Genomic DNA, 18,730 nt, shown 5'->3' with positions numbered 1-18,730 from the left:
ATGGTCAGCAGCCACGGCCCTCTGTTAGGGGTGGTCTGATTTTGGAGGAGAGGAGGCCATAGCCCCAGGGTGACCCCAGAGCCCACTGACATCTGCCTTCACTCCTAGCTTTGCTCTGGTTTCCAAGCACAGTGTGCACAGAGCACCTCCCCGGAGGAGGCTACTCTGCTCCCTGGAGAGGGACTTAGAAGCCCATTTGGGAAACGAGATGCTAGGGTCGGAAGGGACCAGCCAGGGTGCTATTAGGAGCCCCGAGAGAGAGAGAGAGAGAGAGAGAGAGAGAGAGAGAGAGAGGAGGGAGAATGTGTGTGTGTGTGTGCCTGAATATGTGTACATGGGTATGGTGTGTGCATGAGTGTGTATGTAGCAGTTTGTGTTCTCACATGTGCAAGGGCCTGTGTGTGTACAAGCATGTGTATATAAGCATGGTGTATGGGTGTGCACATGTACCAGTGTGTGTGTGTACGTGTGTGGACATGATATAGTGTGTGCGTGTATGTTGGAGTGTGTTGTTTTACATGTACAATATGCATACGTGTGTGAAAGCATGTGTCCTGTCTGCATGTGTACAAGTACGTTGTGTGTCTGTACAAGTGTGTGTGTCAGTGTGTGAGCGTGGGCTGTGTGTGCATGTACCTGTGTGTCCATGTACCTGTGTGTGTCAGCATGTCTCAATCACTGTGTCTCCTGCAGAGGAGGGGGTGGTCCAGGGGGGTGCCGACATCCTCACCGGGTGAATCGCGCTGCCTGGGCTTCCTGGTTCTGGGCCAGAAGGAAAGGTCTCCAGTTGGGGGAGGGGTGCACCCCCCTCCCCGCAACTCTCACCCTGCCCGGCCTCCTCCAGAAGGCGCCGTCTGCATCAGACTCGGACTCCAAAGCAGAATCGGATGCGGCCAAGGCTGAGCCAGTGCCCCCAGTGAGGTCGCCGTCATCGTCCTCCGCCTCCTCCTCCTCTTCCTCCTCGGACTCGGAAGTGTCAGTCAAGAAGCCTCCGCGGGGCCGGAAGCCAGGTGGGTTTGCTGGGGGTGCCGCGCGGGGCCTGGGCCTGGGTCTGGCCTGGTGGGGCTGGGTGGGGCTGGGAGAGGCCCTCCAAGAGATGAACCTCCCGCCCCAGATGCGGGCGAGCTTACCCCTCTTTTCTTCTGCAGCCGAGAAACCTCCGCCCAAGCCCCGCGGGCGGAAACCTAAGCCTGAGCGGCCGCCCACCAGCTCCAGCAGCGACAGGTGGGTGCAGGGACTTGGCAGGGGCGCAGGCGGCGGGTGGGTGCGGGGCCCGGGATAGAGAGCACTAGGTGGGTGCAGGGCCCCGGGGGGGCGCAGGCGGCGGGCGGGTGTGGCTTGAGGCCCCATGATGGCGTGCTCACTGGCCCGCGCCCTCAGCGACAGCGACGAGGTGGACCGCATCAGCGAGTGGAAGCGCCGGGATGAGGAGCGGCGGCGCGAGCTGGAGGCGCGTCGGCGCCGGGAACAGGAAGAGGAGCTGCGGCGGCTGAGAGAGCAGGAGAAGGAGGAGAAGGAGCGGCGGCGCGAGCGCGAGCGTGGGGAGGCGGTGCCTGGGGGCAGCGCGGGCAGCAGCGGCGACGAGCTCAAGGACGACGACGAGCCGGTCAAGAAGCGTGGCCGCAAGGGCCGGGGTCGGGGCCCGCAGTCGTCCTCCGACTCGGAGCCCGAGGCCGAGTTGGACAGAGAGGTATGTCTGTGTAGCACCGGCTGAGCGCCCGGACCAGAGACGGGGCAGCAAAGGCCGGCCCGGAAATGCAGGAACCCCCTGCTGATGAGCTGACACCGGAGGGGTCAGTGCCTTGAGGGGCGGGCAGAGTGACAATTGGGGCGACAGGGCTTCCATCTCAAATAGGATGGACCTCGTGGGCTGCAGGTGGGCAGCTGACATGAAGTAAGGAGGTGAGTGAAGTGAGAGATATGGGAAGGGTCTCTCACTTGGGGGAGGGGCTTTCAGGCAGAGAGGCACAGCACATGCAAAGGCCCTGGGGCAGGACTGCACCTGGTGTGCTGGAGGGACAGTGAGACCCGTGTGTCTGGAGCAGAGTGAGCCAGGGAGAGAGAGGGAGGGCAGCCAGGGGATGGGGCAGCTCACGCAGGGCCTGGTAGCCCTCTGGAGGACTTGGTTGTTTATGTGGGAGCCCTGGAAGACTGAGCAGAGACGGGGTGGGTGCGCACAGGTGCCCTCTGGCTGCCGAGTTGGGGGATGGCTTGTGGGTGGGTGAGGGAGCAATGAGGCCTCTTGTGACTGTCAGCTCCCTGCCTCATGGCTCTCCCGGGCCCACTGCCTTTTGGTGTGAGCCTAGGAACCCCCTCTAGGGACAGTGGAGGGGAACAATGCCCTGTTCTCTCCCCACCACTCTGTCACAAAGTGGGGGGGGCCATGTGCCCTGGCATAGGAAGTGTCCTGCTCAGCCAGAGGAATGCAGTGGGGCCCCCCACTGCTGGGTAGTCTTTTCAGGGCTGAGAAGCTTCTGCATGGGGATGGGCTGGACACAAGGTCCATTCTACCTGGTCTAGCAGCTCCCATCCAGGTGGAGATGGTGGCAGGGTGTGATGAATTGTATCTGTAAGGGTACAGCTTGGAGTCCAGCGAGTTCCCTTTGCCCGCTGCTCCAGCCCCTTTCGTTCCCTGGTTGCTGCAGGTGAAGAAATCAGCTAAGAAGCTGCAGCCACAGAGTACAGAGCCTGTGAGGAGATCCAGCCAGAAGGAGAAGAGGGGGCGTTCTGAGGAAAAGCCACGCGCCAGGTCTGGTGCCATGCTGCCCACCCCCCCCCAAGGCTCCTCTGGTCCCCACAACTCAGGGGAGGGCCCTGGGGTCCACAGTCAGTCTTGGAGACTGCAGCAGTTGAAGTATCTGGTTCTCAGGACTCCATCAGGTTGTGCAGGAGCCTTCCCCTGGGTGACCCTATCCCCGGGGCACCAAGCTGTATCTGGGGCACCTGTGGTTGTCACACTGGGGGGCTCCTGGCATCTGATGGGTGGGGGCCACAGAGGCTGCTCCTATCCCACAACGCCAAGATCACCCAGCAGAGGATGACCCGGCCCAGACCGCCGAGCAGGACATGGAATTGGAGCTGCAGTAATGTGTCTGCTGCCATCTCCTAGTGTCACATCAGAGCCTCTAGTAACTCATGTGCTGGGGTTTATGTAACTAGCCTCTGACCGTTAGTCACCTGTTGAAAAAAGAAATGTTATCTGCTTCCTGGAGGAAGGATTGCTCTCTCTGGTCCCCTCGGGTGCTGCCCTCAACTGGATCGGGTGTGCCCTGGTCCCTGGCGGGGACATGGATCAGGGGCCCGCTAAAGGCATGGCTGATTCTCCACAGGCCTGTGAAAGTGGAGCGGACCCGGAAGCGGTCAGAAGGGTTCCCGCCAGACCGGAAGGTTGAGAAGAAGAAAGGTGAGGAGGGGCTGCACAGCGCTGGCTGCAGCCTGGGGTCTTCGGGAGGGACGAGGGGCGGCCCCGGAAGAGCAAGTGGCTCCTGTCAGCGGAGACTCTACTCAGGCCCAGCGCTGCCTGCTCTCCTACCTGCAGAGCCCTCCGTGGAGGAGAAGCTACAGAAGCTGCATAGCGAGATCAAGTTCGCCCTGAAGGTTGACAATCCGGTGAGACCTTCCTTGGGGTACAGAGGTCACGGCTAGGTCCCCCATCCTCTGACTGCTGGAGCTTCCTGAGAGGTCTCAGAACCCTGAGGCAAAACCGGGCTACCCGGGGTGGGTGCCCCCCAGATGAGGGCCAGCCTGGCCTATTGGGCGTAGTTCTCTGCACCTCCACCAGGTGGTGCCACGTGAGTCCTGGTCCTTCCCACTGTCCTGGGCTTCCTGTAACTTGGCCCTCCCCCAGAGGGGGAGCCCCAGGGTCTCCCTCCCCACCCTCTTGGGCCCCAAGAGCCCCCTCAACTAGATGCTGACGCTGCTGACTGCTCTGTTCGCCTGCAGGATGTGAAGAGGTGTCTGAATGCCTTGGAGGAACTAGGGACCCTGCAGGTGACCTCACAGATCCTTCAGAAGAACACGGATGTTGTGGCCACTTTGAAAAAGGTATGGCAGGGCCAAGGGATCGAAGGGGCTGGGGGCATGGGCCTGCTCTGGGAGCTGGGCTGCCTGTGGTCAGCGAGGAGGAAGCCGTGCTCATGGGAGGCACCGCCAGGGGTGGTGGTGATGAGGGAGGGTCTCAGGACCGGGGTGAGGCGGCTGCACCTCCTGAGACAGGCCTCTTGGTGAGCCAGATCCGCCGCTACAAGGCTAACAAGGAGGTGATGGAGAAGGCGGCAGAGGTCTACACCCGGCTCAAGTCTCGGGTCCTGGGACCAAAGATCGAGGCCATCCAGAAGGCGACCAAGACCGGTTCAGAGAAGGAGAGGGCCGAGGCGGAAAAGGCCGAGGAAGTGCTGGCTGGAGAGGAGGCCCCCACAGAGAGGGTGGAGGATGAAGCGAGCACTGGTGAGGAGCTCAAGGGAGGGACCAAGGTGGCCGGCAGGGCCCTGAGCAGGGGCCGGTGCTCCCCCCAGACTGCCTGGGGACATGATCCATTGGCTCTGGCCGTGCAGGCTCGCTGTGTCCACAAGGTGGCCGGTGCTTGGGCCACACACCCCTGTGCTGCTCACAGGCGCTACCCTCAGAGTCAGGTAGTCTGAGAGGCCATGTGTGTGCTGCCAGGTGTGCGAGTGTTACTGGATCAGGCGGTCATGGAGGTCTAGGAGGAGGGAGGGCCACGGGTGAGCCGAGAGGAGCAAGGGCAATGGCTGTTGGGCCAGGAGGGCGTGTCTTCTGGGAGCAGAGGGGTCATGTGGTCCTGGTGAGATGTTTGGAGCAGCCTGGCAGGTGGGCATTGGCAGGGAGTCAACAGAGCCGAGGCTGCCCAGGAACAGTAGAGGCCGTGTTTTTCCTGTGTCTCTTGGATCTGGCCGTGGCAGGGTTTTTCCTGGTGTTGTCGGCCGTTAGTTGACCGGCCCGTCCCATCTTTAGGCTGCATGGTTGGGGCTGGCTGGAGAAGGACCCACACGCAGCCTGCTGTCCCCGTGTGTCTGGTGGCTCAGGGGTGGAATGGTGAAAGCAGAGATACAAACGGGTTGAGGGCTCTTGAGGTTTGCATGTTGCTCATGCTCTTCAGACAGGGTTGCAGGGTCCCCGATGGTAGCCCCCTGCTGTGACCCATGAGCCTCTCTCCCACAGACCTCTCAGCTCCCGTGAACGGCGAGGCTGCGTCCCAGAAGGGGGAGAGCACCGAGGACAAGGAGCCAGAGCAAGTACAGAACTCGGAGGAGGGGCTGGGGGGTGGCTCCTCCGAAGACCTGTTACACAATGAGTAAGTGTCACCCCAGCCACAGGGTCCATTTCCGGAGATGGCACCCAAGTCTGAGCCACTCTCAGTGGGGTCCAGGCCAAAGGGACTTCTGTGCCACATGCTGACCCCCCAGCCCCATGGAGGGAGCTCTGAATTCAGAGCTGCCCTGAGCCTGGGCTTGGGGTTGGGGGTGGGCTGGCTTCCTCCTGATGCCCACCGTGGGGAGCAATGGTGCCTGCCTGTGTGTGGCGGGGCTGCAAGGGGAGCGAGTTGGGCTCTGTAGGAGGGGGCAGACAGACAGGCGTCCTGCTTACCCTGCCCCTACCATCCCCCCCAGCACCGTGAGGGAGGGCCCCAACCTGGATGGGCCCGGGAAGGAGTGGCTAGACCGAGAACGGCTGCGGATGGACTCGGAGTCCCTGGATGAGGAGGAGAGCTGAGCCGGGCAGCCTGCGGCCAGGCCCTGCCATCCTGAGCAGCTGCCCAGTGGTCAGCCTGGCTCCTTCCTGGTGCCCAGAGAGCAGAGAACTGTTGGGGAGACGCTGTGCTGTTCGTTTGTATTTGTCCCCCTGGGTTTTTTTTTTTTTGCCTAATTTCTGTGGTTTCCAACCCACATGAAATGACTATAAAGGGTTTTTATAATGAAAAAAAAGTCACTTTTATTGGCTTTGTTTTCTAAGTAGTGGTCAAGGGCCAGTCCGGGGACAGAGGGTTTTAAAGCACAAGGTCACTGTTAGTTGCGGATATGAACTTGGTTCTGACGGTGCCCATGGCCCTGCAGGGCTGATGAGGGGCAGGGAGATGGGGTAAGTGAGGTCTTTCCCGAAATACCAGGAGGGGTGCTGCGGGCTGTTGTCCTTGGCATTCGGAGGGCGAAGGCCTGGGGGGCAGGCCTCATTGTGGACGTGGGGTGAGTGGCACCTCCATTCTGAGCTTCTCTAGACCAGGGAAGGGGGTAATGGGTGGTGTGTGTGTGTGTGTGTGTGTTTCTCTAGTGGGTGGTGTGTGTGTGTGTGTGTGTTTCTCTAGACCAGGGAAGGGGGTAGTGGGTGGTGTGTGTGTGTGTGTGTGTGTGTGTGTGTTTCTCTAGGCCAGGGAAGGGGGGGTGGTGGGTGGTGTGTGTGTGTGGTGTGTTTGTGTGTGTGTTGCCCAACCAAGCACCTGCAGGCAGTTGTTTAAACAGTCGCCTCTGTTGTGTGTCCTGCTGGTGGCCCAGCCTCTCTGTCCTGGTGGATTAGAGGCCGGGTGTGGTTCTGCTTTCTGGGCCTGGCACCCCCCACTGTGGTTTGATTGGACTTGAGACCGTCACTGAACTCGGATTCTGTGAACCGCCGTTTCCAGCGTCACCCCCTCTGCTGACCATCTGGGATGGGCAAAAAGGCAAGAAAGGCTTGGGGAAGGTCCCAGACTGGTCCCGGTGTCCGGCCTTGGCCAGCTCCCCTGGCAGACGTGATCCTCTGGGGACAGTTTGTGCATTCGTCGGGGGCTCAGAGCACTTGATCATTTCTGAGAAGAGGGGGCATCTCGAGCCCTCTGTCAGGGAGGTGGCCAGCTGAGGGGTGCAGGTGTGATGGGTTCTGCGAGGGGGGCACTTGACAAGGCTTATTAGGCTACTGGCGGTCAGCAGCTCTCCCAGCATCTCCTGGGCCCCAGGGAGCAGGATCAGGGGGACTGGACCTCCACGGCCCCACCTTCCCGTGTGCAGCCCACCTCCCAGGGTGCCTTGAGGACTCAAGGAAAGCATGGCTGGAAAGGAAGCGTGTCCAGTAGCTGCCAACCCAGCCCCTGGTCTCCAGCCTGGAGCATGTGACCAGGACCTGAACATATCAAACATGTTTTTGTTTTGTGGGTAGGGGGTTGGCCACACCACGTAGCTGTGGGGTCTTAGTTCCCTGTCCAGGGATCAAACCCATACCGTCAGCAGTGAAAGCCCAGAGACCTAAACTGCAGGACCTCAAGGGAAGTCCCTCGAGCACCTTCTGTCATGAGTTCCCTGGGGTCCCTCCCTTTATTCCTTCATTGGCAGCTTCTGGGCCCAGGGCCTCAGAACATCAGCTCTGGACCCCTGTGATCAGCCATGACCCGGGGTGCTGCTGGCTGGGGGGGTGCATCAGGAGGGGACATGTACTCACTCCCCCCCACCACCTGCACCATCTGGCCCTCAGTTGTGGCAGTTACTTCAGCTTTGCCTTCACAAAGCCTTGTGGCCTCCCCCAAAGGTCAGCAGAGGCGGCAGGTCAGCAGAGGCAGCGGGAGCCCACCTGCCCCAGGACGACAGCATTCTGGTATGTTCGGGGGTGTGCGCTGTTAGCTGCTGGACGTGTGCTTTCAGAACAAGGATGGAGCTGCCTGGAACCCAGGACGGAGGAGCAGGAGTGCCTGCTAACTGGTGGCTAGAGGACCCTGGCTGGGGTGGAAGACCCCCAGAGTTTATAAAAGATAAAATGGCCCTCGTCAGGGTGCAGAGTGGAGAACTTTCTAGGCAGGCACCATACCCTTTCTTGAGCGCTTGCTCGAGATCTTCAGGCTAAGGCCCACCACCAGGAGTCTTAGCTGCCTGGGGTTCCTCAGCCAGAAGGACCAGCCGAGCTCGTGCCCAGGGAGGCAGGTGGGCGGTACAGACAGGCCTGGCGCCGGGTGTATGGTGTGGTGGAACTCCAGGACCCAGAGCTTCCGGGGCTTGGAGCTGGTTGCGGGCAGGGGAGGAGCTCCTACAGCGGCTGCCCATCGGCGGGCAGGGCGAAGGGCCCCACCAGCCAGCCAAGCGGAGGGCCTTGCTGCACGCTCCGCAGCACCTGCTCCAGGCCCCGCCATGCCTGGCCCACACCCTGGCGGCTCTCAGCCAGCCGCTTGACTGGCAGCTCCGCCACCGTGGCGGCTGAGGAGACCAGGCCATAGAGCTCACAAATGCTGTGCCGAGCCTGCTGGAGCTGCCACTGAAGCTCCGTGGGGAGGCCCTGGAGGCCAGAGGCCAGGCGGCTGTAGGCCACATGGAGCTGCTGGACGAGGTCGCAGGCCCTGGACAGAGCCCCGGTGGCCAGCACCTGTGCACAGAAGGAGTGAGGTAAGGGGCTGGAGGCAAGGGGCGGGCCCACTAGCCCCTCGCTGGTATGTACTCACCTCCCCAGCAGCGGCTTCCTCTGCTTGGCTGCTCGCATCCCCAGCCGGAGCCTGCTGGGCCTCCTCAATCTAGGAAAAAAAGAGCCCAGCACAAACGTGATGGCTTCTCAGCGGGGACCGCCTCTGACACACTCAGGATGGCCTTCCCTGGCCCAGTGTCTCATGTCTACCCTTCCCATGGCATGGGGGAGTGCTTTGGAGCCAGAGGCTGGTGCGTCAAGAGGCAGTAATCCTGGTGCCTTGTGAGGTCATCAGGCATTCAGAGAGCAGGATGGCAGCGGCACCGTCACCCCAGCTCAGCACCCCCCACCCCCACCCCCAACATCTCCCAGAGGCCTTGGAACCAAGCTCCTCACCATGGCTGCCTGTGACCTCCCCTCCTGCTAACCTCCCATAGTGCTCTGTTCCGGCCACACTGGCCCCTTCTTGTCCCCGAGCATGTCCGGTGTGCTGCTGCCCCAAGGGCCTTTGCACATGCCACCCACTCAGCCTGGAATGTGCTTCCTCTGGCCCAGTGCGGGAGGCCCCAGGCCCTCTGCATCAGATCTCTGTTTCCCTCCTCAGAGGCTATCACTGTCCAGTTATCATGAATTTCTGTGTTGATTTCCCCTCTTGGGTTGGAGCTCTGTCATGACCGTTTGCTCCTTGTATTTTGGGTCCCTGGTACATAGGAACCCCCCATCCCCATTGACTAATCTTTCTTGTCATCCTGAGACCTCAGCAAGTGGACCAAATATGCACTTCAACTTTCCCTCGCCCTCCCAGCCCTTGCCCCAGCAGTCGACTCCATCAGGGGGCTCCTGCTCATCTGCAGGTTACCCTGTCGAAGACTTAGGCCATAATGTCCACCACCCACATACCCAGGGCAATCCGAAGTATCTCCTGCTGAAAGTCTCCAAGGCCTTAGAGGGTCTTGGCTCTCTCAATTCCTGTGTCTAACCTGGATGCTTTGCTCTGGAAATATATCTAGAACTCAGCTCCTCAAACCTCCTCTCTCATCTCCCATCTCCATTCCTGGACTCCTGTGGCTTGTCCTCCCCACAGGAGCCAGAGCGATCCACCTCAGTAAAGCCTCTGTTGGATCAGGCCATCTTCACTTTACAGTCCTGGGCACTGTGGGGTATGGAGCAGCCTCCCTCACCCCCAGCCTCTCAATGCCAAGAGTCCTGCCGAGTGACCACCACTGACGTTTCCAGGCTTGGCCCAGTGTTCCCTGGGGACAGGACTGCCCAGTTGAGACCCTCTGGGCTGGAGCAGTGGTCCTTAGATGTGGTTCACCACAGACCCCTGGGTGCTGATTGAAAACACAGGCGCCCGAGTGCATCTTAGGGATCCTGACTTGAACAGCTTGGCTGGGTTCCTTGCCACCTGAGTAGGTGGGGCTGCTCAACATTTAAGACCCGTGAGCTTGAGAACCTGGAGGTCCTCAGAGCTGGGGCTCCATCACCGTCTACATCAACCATGGACTGGATGCCACTTAACTTCCTACTACAGCAGGTCAGCCCCACCGCCCATGAGGAGTTGGCGTGAGTGTTGGCAGTGATGCAGGGGAGAAAGCCTGGGGCTGGGGAGTGAGCGGAGCCGGCGAGACAGCACAACCCTGCTGGCTGGTGCCTGTCTCCACAGGGGCATTCAAGTCACCTTTGAGGAACTTCACTGGTGGTCCAGTGGTTAAGAATCTGCCTGCCAATGCAGGGGACACAGGTTCAACCCCTGACCCTGGAAGATGCCACACGCCTTGGAGCAACTAAACCTGTGCGCTACAACTAATGAGACCAGGCTCTAGAGTCCGCAGGCCACAACTACTGAGCCCACATGCTGCAACTACTGAGCCTGTGCTCTGCGACAAGAGAAGCCACCACAGTGAGAAGCCCGAACACCACAACTAGAGAAAGGCTGCTTGCAGCAATAATGCCAAATTAAAAAAACAAGTCCTCCTTGATTGGGCCCCCTTTCTTCCATCACTAAACTCCAGCCAGATTGCATGGGTTCCTTCTACCCCATCCGCCCCTCCCTTCACTTTACCCTCCCCACCCCGGTCACCCTTCTGCTCCTCAGAACACACCTAGCTTGTTCTCAGGCCACTTAGAACACTTTGCACAGGATGTGACCCAAATGGACACGCACCAGCCCTGGTGTGCATTTCTGCATGACTGTCAGGTCTCCTTCTCTACAGCCTCACTGGCTGCGAGCGTTGGGTCACGTGTCCATCTCCCCCACCCCATCCCAGGAGGCAAGCTCCTTGAGAGCAGGCCCATGACCAAGTGGGTGATGGGCACGTATTGGGTGCTCAGTGCGTGTCCGTCCAGTCCCCAACCCGAAGCTGAGGAGCATGCCTGGGAAGGGGCAAGGCTCTTACCTCCCTGAAGACGTCCTCAAGCTGGGCCAGCGCGTCCCGTGCCTGGAACTCGCTGTGCTGCAGGTGGCTGAGGGCGTGCTCGAAAGCCCGCTGGCGGAAGCCGGGGGCCACGTCACCCAGACGCACGAAGTAGCTGCCCTGGTCAGCCGTGACCTCCCTCCGCCTGGGCTGCGTAGCAACCAGCTGAGCTGAAAGGGAGGACGGGGTTGCTCAGTCCTCACGAGAGGCCCCTAGGCCGTCAGGGGCCTGGGGGTGTACAGACAACCGTGGCCCTGGGAGCTGGGACCGGGCTGTCCTTACCTTGTTCCTCGGCGCTCATGGGCTGGAAGATCTCTCCCAGCTCCTCCAGCTCGTCCCGGAGTGCTGCAAAGCCTTGGACTCCTTCCTGGCCATGGGTGGTGGCCCCGGGAGCAGCATCCACCTTGCCCAGGGTGGCCTCTTGGCTGAACACGGCCTCAGCTGACAGAGGTCCATGGTTGCTGAGCTGAGCCTGAGGGGAGCTTGGGATGGTTTGTTCTCCTTCATCTGGGGCCCTGGAACTGGCAAGTCCAACTGAGGTGGCAGCCTTGGAATCAGGTAACCAGTTTGGGATGATGCCCACCCCAGTGTGCATACCTTCTTCGGCCACATGCCCTACGCTGCTGAGCCCAGAGGACATGGCACCTTTGGTGCCAGTCAAGATGGTCATGGTAGAGTCCATGCCAGTCTGGATGGCCTCATTGCCCACATCCATTGCTCCAGTGATTGAAGTAGACAGAACATCTTTGGTGCCAGTCAAGATGGACGTGGTGGTGTCCACGCCAATCTGGACTGCCTCCCTGGCGACATCCATTGCTCCACTGATTGAAGTAGACAGAACATCTTTGGTGCCAGTCAAGACGGACTTGGTGGTGTCCATGCCAACCTGAACAGCCTCCTTGGCCACACCCATTGCCCCAGTAATTGCAGTAGACAGAACATCTTTGGTGCCAGTCAAGATGGATGTGGTGGTATCCATGCCAACCTGAACAGCCCCCTTGGCCACTCCCATTGCCCCAGTGATTGAAGTAGACACAATATCTTTGGTGCTAGTCAGGACAGTCTTAGTGGTGTCCATGCCAGTCTGGACAGCCCCTTGGGCCACACCCATTGCTCCAGTGAGCCCAGTGGACACGGTGTCTTTGGTGCCAGTCAAGATGGTTTTGGTAGTGTCCATGCCAGTCTGGACTGTGCCCTTGGCCACACCCATGGCTCCAGTGAGCCCAGTGGACACGGTGTCTTTGGCGCCAGTCAACATAGTCTTGGTGGTGTCCATGCCAGTCTGGACTGTGCCCTTGGCCACTCCCATGGCTCCAGTGAGCCCAGTGGACATGGTGTCTTTGGTGCCAGTCAGGACAGTCTTGGTGGTGTCCATGCCAGTCTGGACAGCCCCTTTGGCCACACCCATTGCTCCAGTGAGTCCAGTGGACACGGTGTCTTTGGTGCCAGTCAAGACAGTCTTGGTGGTGTCCATGCCAGTCTGGACAGCCCCCTTGGCCACTCCCATGGCTCCAGTGAGCCCAGAGGCAACAACATCTTTGGTGCCAGTCAGGACAGTCTTGGTGGTGTCCATGCCAGTCTGGACAGCCCCCTTGGCCATACCTATGGCTCCAGTGAGTCCAGTGGACACGGTCTCTTTGGTGCCAGTCAGGACAGTCTTGGTGGTGTCCATGCCAGTCTGGACAGCCCCCTTGGCCACTCCCATGGCTCCAGTGAGTCCAGTGGACACGGTGTCTTTGGTGCCAGTCAGGACGGTCTTGGTGGTGTCCATGCCAGTTTGGACAGCCCCCTTGGCCACTCCCATGGCTCCAGTGAGTCCAGTGGACACTGTGTCTTTGGCACCAGTCAAGATGGTCTTGGTGGTGTCCATGCCAGTCTGAACAGCTCCCTTGGCCATACCCATGGCCCCAGTGAGCCCAGTGGACACGGTGTCTTTGGTGCCAGTCAGGACGGTCTTGGTGGTGTCCATGCCAGTTTGGACAGCCCCCTTGGCCACTCCCATGGCTCCAGTGAGTCCAGTGGACACTGTGTCTTTGGCACCAGTCAAGATGGTCTTGGTGGTGTCCATGCCAGTCTGGACAGCCCCCTTGGCCACTCCCATGGCTCCAGTGAGTCCAGTGGACACAGTGTCTTTGGTGCCAGTCAAGACGGTCTTGGTGGTGTCCATGCCAGTCTGGACAGCCCCCTTGGCCATGCTCACTGCGGCAGTGAGCCCAGTGGACATGGTGTCTTTGGTGCCAGTCAGGACAGTCTTGGTGGTGTCCATGCCAGTCTGGACAGCCCCCTTGGCCACTCCCATGGCCCCAGTGAGCCCAGTGGACACGGTGTCTTTGGTGCCAGTCAGGACAGTCTTGGTGGTGTCCATGCCAGTCTGGACCGCCCCCTTGGCCACTCCCATGGCTCCAGTGAGTCCAGTGGACACGGTGTCTTTGGTGCCAGTCAAGACGGTCTTGGTGGTGTCCATGCCAGTCTGGACAGCCCCCTTGGCCACTCCCATGGCTCCAGTGAGTCCAGTGGACATGGTGTCTTTGGCGCCAGTCAAGACGGTCTTGGTGGTGTCCATGCCAGTCTGGACAGCCCCCTTGGCCACTCCCATGGCTCCAGTGAGTCCAGTGGACATAGTGTCTTTGGTGCCAGTCAAGACGGTCTTGGTGGTGTCCATGCCAGTCTGGACAGCCCCCTTGGCCATGCTCACTGCGGCAGTGAGCCCAGTGGACATGGTGTCTTTGGTGCCAGTCAGGACAGTCTTGGTGGTGTCCATGCCAGTCTGGACCGCCCCCTTGGCCACTCCCATGGCCCCAGTTAGCCCAGTGGACACAGTCTCTTTGGTGCCAGTCAAGACAGTCTTGGTGGTGTCCATGCCAGTTTGGACAGCCCCCTTGGCCATACCCATGGCTCCAGTGAGCCCAGAGGAGACAGCATCTTTGGTGCCAGTCAAGACAGTCTTGGTGGTGTCCATGCCAGTTTGGACAGCCCCCTTGGCCACTCCCATGGCCCCAGTGAGCCCAGTGGACACAGTGTCTTTGGTGCCAGTCAGGACTGTCTTGGTGGTGTCCATGCCAGTCTGGATGGCCCCCTTAGCCATACCCATGGCTCCAGTGAGCCCAGTGGACACAGTGTCTTTGGTGCCAGTCAACACGGTCTTGGTGGTGTCCATGCCAGTCTGGACTGTGCCCTTGGCCATGCTCACTGCTCCAGTGAGCCCAGTGGACACGGTGTCTTTGGTGCCAGTCAGGACGGTTTTGGTGGTGTCCATGCCAGTCTGGATGGCCCCCTTAGCCATACCCATGGCTCCAGTGAGCCCAGTGGACACAGTGTCTTTGGTGCCAGTCAACACGGTCTTGGTGGTGTCCATGCCAGTCTGGACTGTGCCCTTGGCCATGTTCACTGCCCCAGTGAGCCCAGTGGACACTACATCTTTGGTGCCTGTTACTACTGTCTTGGCGGTGTCTATACCGGTCTGTAGGGCCCCTTTGGCCACACCCACTGCCCCAGTTGCCCCACTGGCCACAGCATCCTTGGTGACTGTTAGTGTGGATTGGCTCATCCCCAGGCCTCCCTGGACCACACCTTTAGCAGTGTCCACGATACTAGCCATTCCTGTGGAGAGAGCATCCTTGGTCCTGGCCATCTGGGAGGACACCAGCTCCTTTGCCCCGGAGATCATCTGATGAGGCAAGAGACTCGTGATGAAGCAGAGTTGAAAGACACCTCTCCTCCCTACCCTAGATCTCCTCCTCCCCCCAATTCTTGACATACCCTGGGGAGTGGGACCTGCTCCCTGGAGACCCGGCCAGCTCACCTCTCACCCCAACACACCCCCTACTCTGGCTCCCAGGACACAGTCCATCAAGCTCCATCGCAGAGCCCTGTGGTGCCCAGATGTGGTAGACCCTGACTGTTGACAGCTATGCCGCAGCACCCTCTTTGCCCAATATCCCTTAGTCTGGGCTCAGCAAGTCTTAGAATTACATGTTTTGTTCATCTTGCCTAATCTCAGTTTACATAAAATTTTGAGCCTGTTGTCCCCATCACAGGGAGAAATTTGAGGTGACCAAATGCTCGTTAACATGAATATATTCAAGTAAAAGAAGGGGATCCAGGTTTAGAAAAGTGATAACTGGGGATTTCCCTTGTGGTCCAGTGGCTAAGACTCCGCACTCCCAATGCAGATGGCCCAGGTTCGATCCCTCATCAGGGAACTAGATCCCCAATGCTACAACAAAGATCAAAGACCCCTTGTGCAGCAACTAAGACCTGGTGCAGCCAAATAAATATTATCTTTTAAAGTAATAACCAGAAAAGTACAGGGCCAAGTATTGGGTCTGAGCCATAGGAACCAAGTTGATAACTTGGTATGTCATTTTTTTTTAATTTATTTATTTTTGGCTGTGCTGGGTCTTTGTCGCTGAGTGGGTTTTTCTCTAGTTGTGGCAAGTGGAGGCTACATTCTAGTTGTGGTGTGGGCTTCTCATTGTGGTGGCTTCTTTTATTGTGGAGCGGGCTTTGGAGCACAGGCTCAATAATTGTGGAGTATGGACTCAGTTGCTCCAAGGCATGTGGGATCTTCCCAAATCAGGGATCGAACCCTGGTCTCCTGCATTGGCAGGCAGATTCTTTGCCACTGAGCCACCAGGGAAACCTGGTAGCACAGGGCAGTTTCTGCTAGTTCTTCCAAACTGCTGAAGGGTTGTGATGGCCTCAAGATGGCTACCACTCAGCTTCAACCAGGAGTGTGCTGTTTCCAATTCAGGTGTTCCTAAACCTGAGTGATCCTGCCCCGATGATCCTAACACTGGGCAATGTCTCGGGACATCTGTGGTAGTCATGACTTCAAAGAGAGCATGCTCCTGGCATAGAGTGGGTGGGTGTCAGGAATGCTGCTAAACACCCCACAATGCCCAGGACAGCCCCCCACAGAGGATGATCTGAATCTGAATTGGCCATGATAGCGAAGTTGAGAAGCCCGGAAATAGTCTCACCACCTGCCCTTCTGCCCAACATCATCTCAAGTGGGTACCTTGCCCGCAGAGACCTGGGTTCAAATCCCAGCTCTCTCCCGTACTTGCTGTGTGACCTCTGGCAAGCCACACCCCCTCTCTGAGCCTCATCTCAGAAATGGTGATTAAGACAGCACCTCCTTCAAAGACTGGTAAAAAAAGGAGTCAAGGTCCCTGACCAACTTTGCAGGTAGCAGACACTCCACTAATGAAGTGAAGAGGGATGGAGGGGGAGGAGTGAAAAAATGGGGACAGGGGCCCTAAGCTGCTAGAGTCTGCTTTAATTTGGGCCAGAGGGCAAACCAAGCAGTACTTTGCCCTCCGAGGAGCTCAGATATGGCCAAGCTGAGGGCAGAGGGGAGTCAAAGAAGACTCTAGAGTGGGGTGTGTGCTGAGTGCAAGGGTTGGATTGGAGCTCTGCCACCCTGCTGTGGCCCTCAGTGGTCTGACATCAGCCACTCTGCTTGCCCTGACCTTGGGGACAAGGTTGCGTGGGTGGTTCCCATTCATCCAGGACCGAGGATGGATGCAGTGCTGGCCATTGTTCAGCTTCCGACTGCCCAAGGTTCACATCCCAAGCTACCTTGTCTTCCTGTGTGACTTTTGACAAATGGCTTGGCTTCTCCGTGCTTCAGCTTTTATGTGGGGTGCTATTGCTCCCTCCCTGTTGCAGTGGGGAGGATTAACTATTAAACAGCACATGTAAAGCACTTAGCCCAGAGCCTGACCTGTGGTGAGTGCATTGCCACTGTTTTGGTCATATTGTGCTGGGTACAGCACCAGGGTGGGAGTTGGCGGGGAGTGGGGTGTCTGTAGACCGGATGGTGCCAGGGAGTACTGCACCCATTTCACAGATGCAGAAATAGAGGCTCCAAGGGGAAGACTGGCCTGTTACCCCACAGCGGTACACACAGGGGTGTCTGCTTTTTCCTTGGCCTATGACAACCCTCCGGATGGCAGGAACCGAAACATCCAGGGAAGAGGTATCCCAGAGGGAGGCAAGGCCATCAGACCAGGCTCAGCTAGCCCCTCTCACCTTGTCTGAAGGCAGCAGTGTCTTCTCTAACGCCCTGGCCGTCTGCTCCGGGTCAGTGGGTGCTGGGGGGACAAAAGCCAGTGAGGCAACCCAGGGAGGGACGCGGGCTAGCATCAACCACCCTGGAGCCCATTGCACAATCAGCGGGCACAGCCTGAAAGGTCAGGAATGTCCCAGCAACCCTGCTGGGGACAACAGAAGGTGATATCCATGACCATGGGCCTAGCTCAGTCACTGACCTCACCGGGGGCTCCCTCAACCCCCAGGACTGGCTTCCTGGCACACGGGTTCCCTAGAGTTCTCTCTGCTGGGGTTCTGGGTGCTGAATGCCCATCGAGGAGGGGGGCGGCGGCCGCAGGGAAAGGAGTTGGGGCCCTGCCTTGCTGCGCCTGACTACAGCTGGCAGCTGCCCACCCAGCTTGGATATACAGAGCAGAAGTCAGCTGCTTGGGGCTCTGGGCCCAGAGCTGCCACCTCAGCCTGCACTCCCCTGCTCCAGCCCCTCTTTGGGCCTTGGGGCTAGGGCCGCCCTGAGCACTCTGGCTGAGCAACTGGAGGCTGTGTGACCCCAGGGAAGCCGCTGTCCCCATCTGGAACCGGGATCAAAATCTCAGATGAGCTTAGACCCGTGGAATGTCCACGATACATCAGAAATGGGGTGATGGAAGGCGGAGGGGGCGTTGAGAATATGGGAGCACGGCTGTGTCCATGCCCCTATTCTGGCTGACTTGTGCCCCATCGGGTCACTCGTATTGATGCTCTGAGTCCCCACCTGGCACTAAATGAGCATGCCAGTCTCACAGGGTCTATTGAGGCGACACAGGCACATAAGCGCCCCCAAGTTTGGCAGAAGTCCCTTCTGGGGTGCACCTCCTGAGCCCCTGCCTCGTCCATGGAGCTGTCCACTCACCCTGAGCCTGGGGCTGGGCGGCCTCCTCGGCTGGAGCGCCTGCAGGCTCGGCAGCTGGCTGGGCCTCTCTTGCTGAGCTGTGGGCATTGGCCACCAGGTTCCGGGCAGCACTGAAGCCAGGCAGGGACCCAAAGAAGCTGCCCAGGGTCTACATGGGGTAGGGGGTGTGTGAGTAGAGCCAGGTGTGGTGGGGTGGGGCAAGGGGCACATCAGACAGCCCTGGGTTCCCAGACCACCCCAGACCCTTCCTCCTAGGTGACCTCAGGAAAGTGTCCCAGCCTCTCTGAGCCTCAGTTTCCTCACCTGAGCAATGCGCAGGTTCAGTCTACCTCCCGGGGACAGAGGAAATAATCCTCTGGGTCTCTAAAGACCTTTTCCTTTCAGGGCCCACATCTCACAAATGGGGAAACTGAGGCTCAGAGAGGGGCTGAGGCTGGCCCAAGGTCACATAGCAGGGGAAGAACTGAGGTTTGAGTGCATCCTTCCACCCCTCACCCTCCAGCTGGGGACCAGATGGAAGACTGGCATGGTGGCTCTCAGAGCCCTCCCAACCAACCTGGGAAGCCCCTTCAGACCCCAGGACTATGGAGGTCACCTCCCTAAGGTTCCAGGGGCTTCTCAGGGCCCAGCTGGGGTCGTTTCCTCCCATGCCTGCCCTCACCTTGCCCTTGGGTTTGGGGGGATCCTGGCCTCCATCTCGAGCAGACATGGTAACACTCTAGGCAGCTGGAAGGAGGTAGAGATGGGGGAGGGGCATGAATGGGGGCTCCTGGGCCTCCTGCCCAACACCCATAACCCCAAGCAGTCCCCCAGCTCCTGTCCGGAGGCTGGCCTCACCCCTGGCATTGCTCACCTGGACCGTGTGGGGGTCCCTTGGAGTGACAGGCGGTGCAGCCGGCAGCTGGGCTCTCAGCTCCCAGGCCTTATAGGGTCTGGGGTGGTGCGGGCCAGGCTGGCTGAGGCAGGCAGCCAGTGGGTTGGGGGAGGGCTCTGGGTG

At 59.3% G+C, this 18,730-nt stretch overlaps 2 protein-coding genes across 4 annotated transcripts in view; one reads left to right on the top strand and one right to left on the bottom strand.

Moving 5' to 3' along the window:
* The window catches only part of HDGFL2 (HDGF like 2), a 17,431-nt gene extending 11,335 nt beyond the window's left edge, over positions 1-6,096 (top strand). The window contains exons 7-16 of one of the 2 annotated variants that reach the window (XM_070793078.1): positions 848-1,010; positions 1,149-1,224; positions 1,381-1,690; positions 2,646-2,749; positions 3,330-3,403; positions 3,539-3,609; positions 3,943-4,044; positions 4,233-4,446; positions 5,179-5,311; positions 5,628-6,096. In XM_070793078.1, the coding sequence (XP_070649179.1) occupies positions 848-1,010; positions 1,149-1,224; positions 1,381-1,690; positions 2,646-2,749; positions 3,330-3,403; positions 3,539-3,609; positions 3,943-4,044; positions 4,233-4,446; positions 5,179-5,311; positions 5,628-5,730 (1,350 nt within the window). In that variant the 3' untranslated portion in view covers positions 5,731-6,096. Of the gene's footprint in view, positions 1-844; positions 1,011-1,148; positions 1,225-1,380; positions 1,691-2,645; positions 2,750-3,329; positions 3,404-3,538; positions 3,610-3,942; positions 4,045-4,232; positions 4,447-5,178; positions 5,312-5,627 lie in introns of both variants that reach the window. The other variant, XM_019964427.2, reaches the window with a different exon arrangement.
* On the bottom strand, positions 5,924-18,730 carry PLIN4 (perilipin 4). 2 transcript variants are annotated; one of them, XM_070793076.1, is made up of 8 exons: positions 18,587-18,730; positions 18,395-18,459; positions 17,734-17,881; positions 16,824-16,885; positions 11,070-14,454; positions 10,770-10,957; positions 8,411-8,479; positions 5,924-8,334 (listed from the first exon to the last, which is right to left on the bottom strand). In XM_070793076.1, exons 2-8 carry the CDS (start codon positions 18,440-18,442, stop codon positions 8,002-8,004), a joined length of 4,233 nt encoding a protein of 1,410 aa, XP_070649177.1. In that variant the 5' UTR covers positions 18,443-18,459; positions 18,587-18,730; the 3' UTR covers positions 5,924-8,001. The 2 variants fall into 2 exon arrangements, with proteins under 2 accessions (XP_070649177.1, XP_070649178.1); XM_070793077.1 differs by lacking the exons at positions 17,734-17,881; positions 18,395-18,459 and having other exon boundaries at positions 18,587-18,687.

Source organism: Bos indicus, chromosome 7 (genome assembly GCF_029378745.1).
Source record: "Bos indicus isolate NIAB-ARS_2022 breed Sahiwal x Tharparkar chromosome 7, NIAB-ARS_B.indTharparkar_mat_pri_1.0, whole genome shotgun sequence".
NCBI classification, from domain to species: Eukaryota; Metazoa; Chordata; class Mammalia; order Artiodactyla; family Bovidae; genus Bos; species Bos indicus.
The sequence above is the reverse complement of the archived record's forward strand: the minus strand, read 5'-3'. Positions and strand labels throughout refer to the sequence as shown.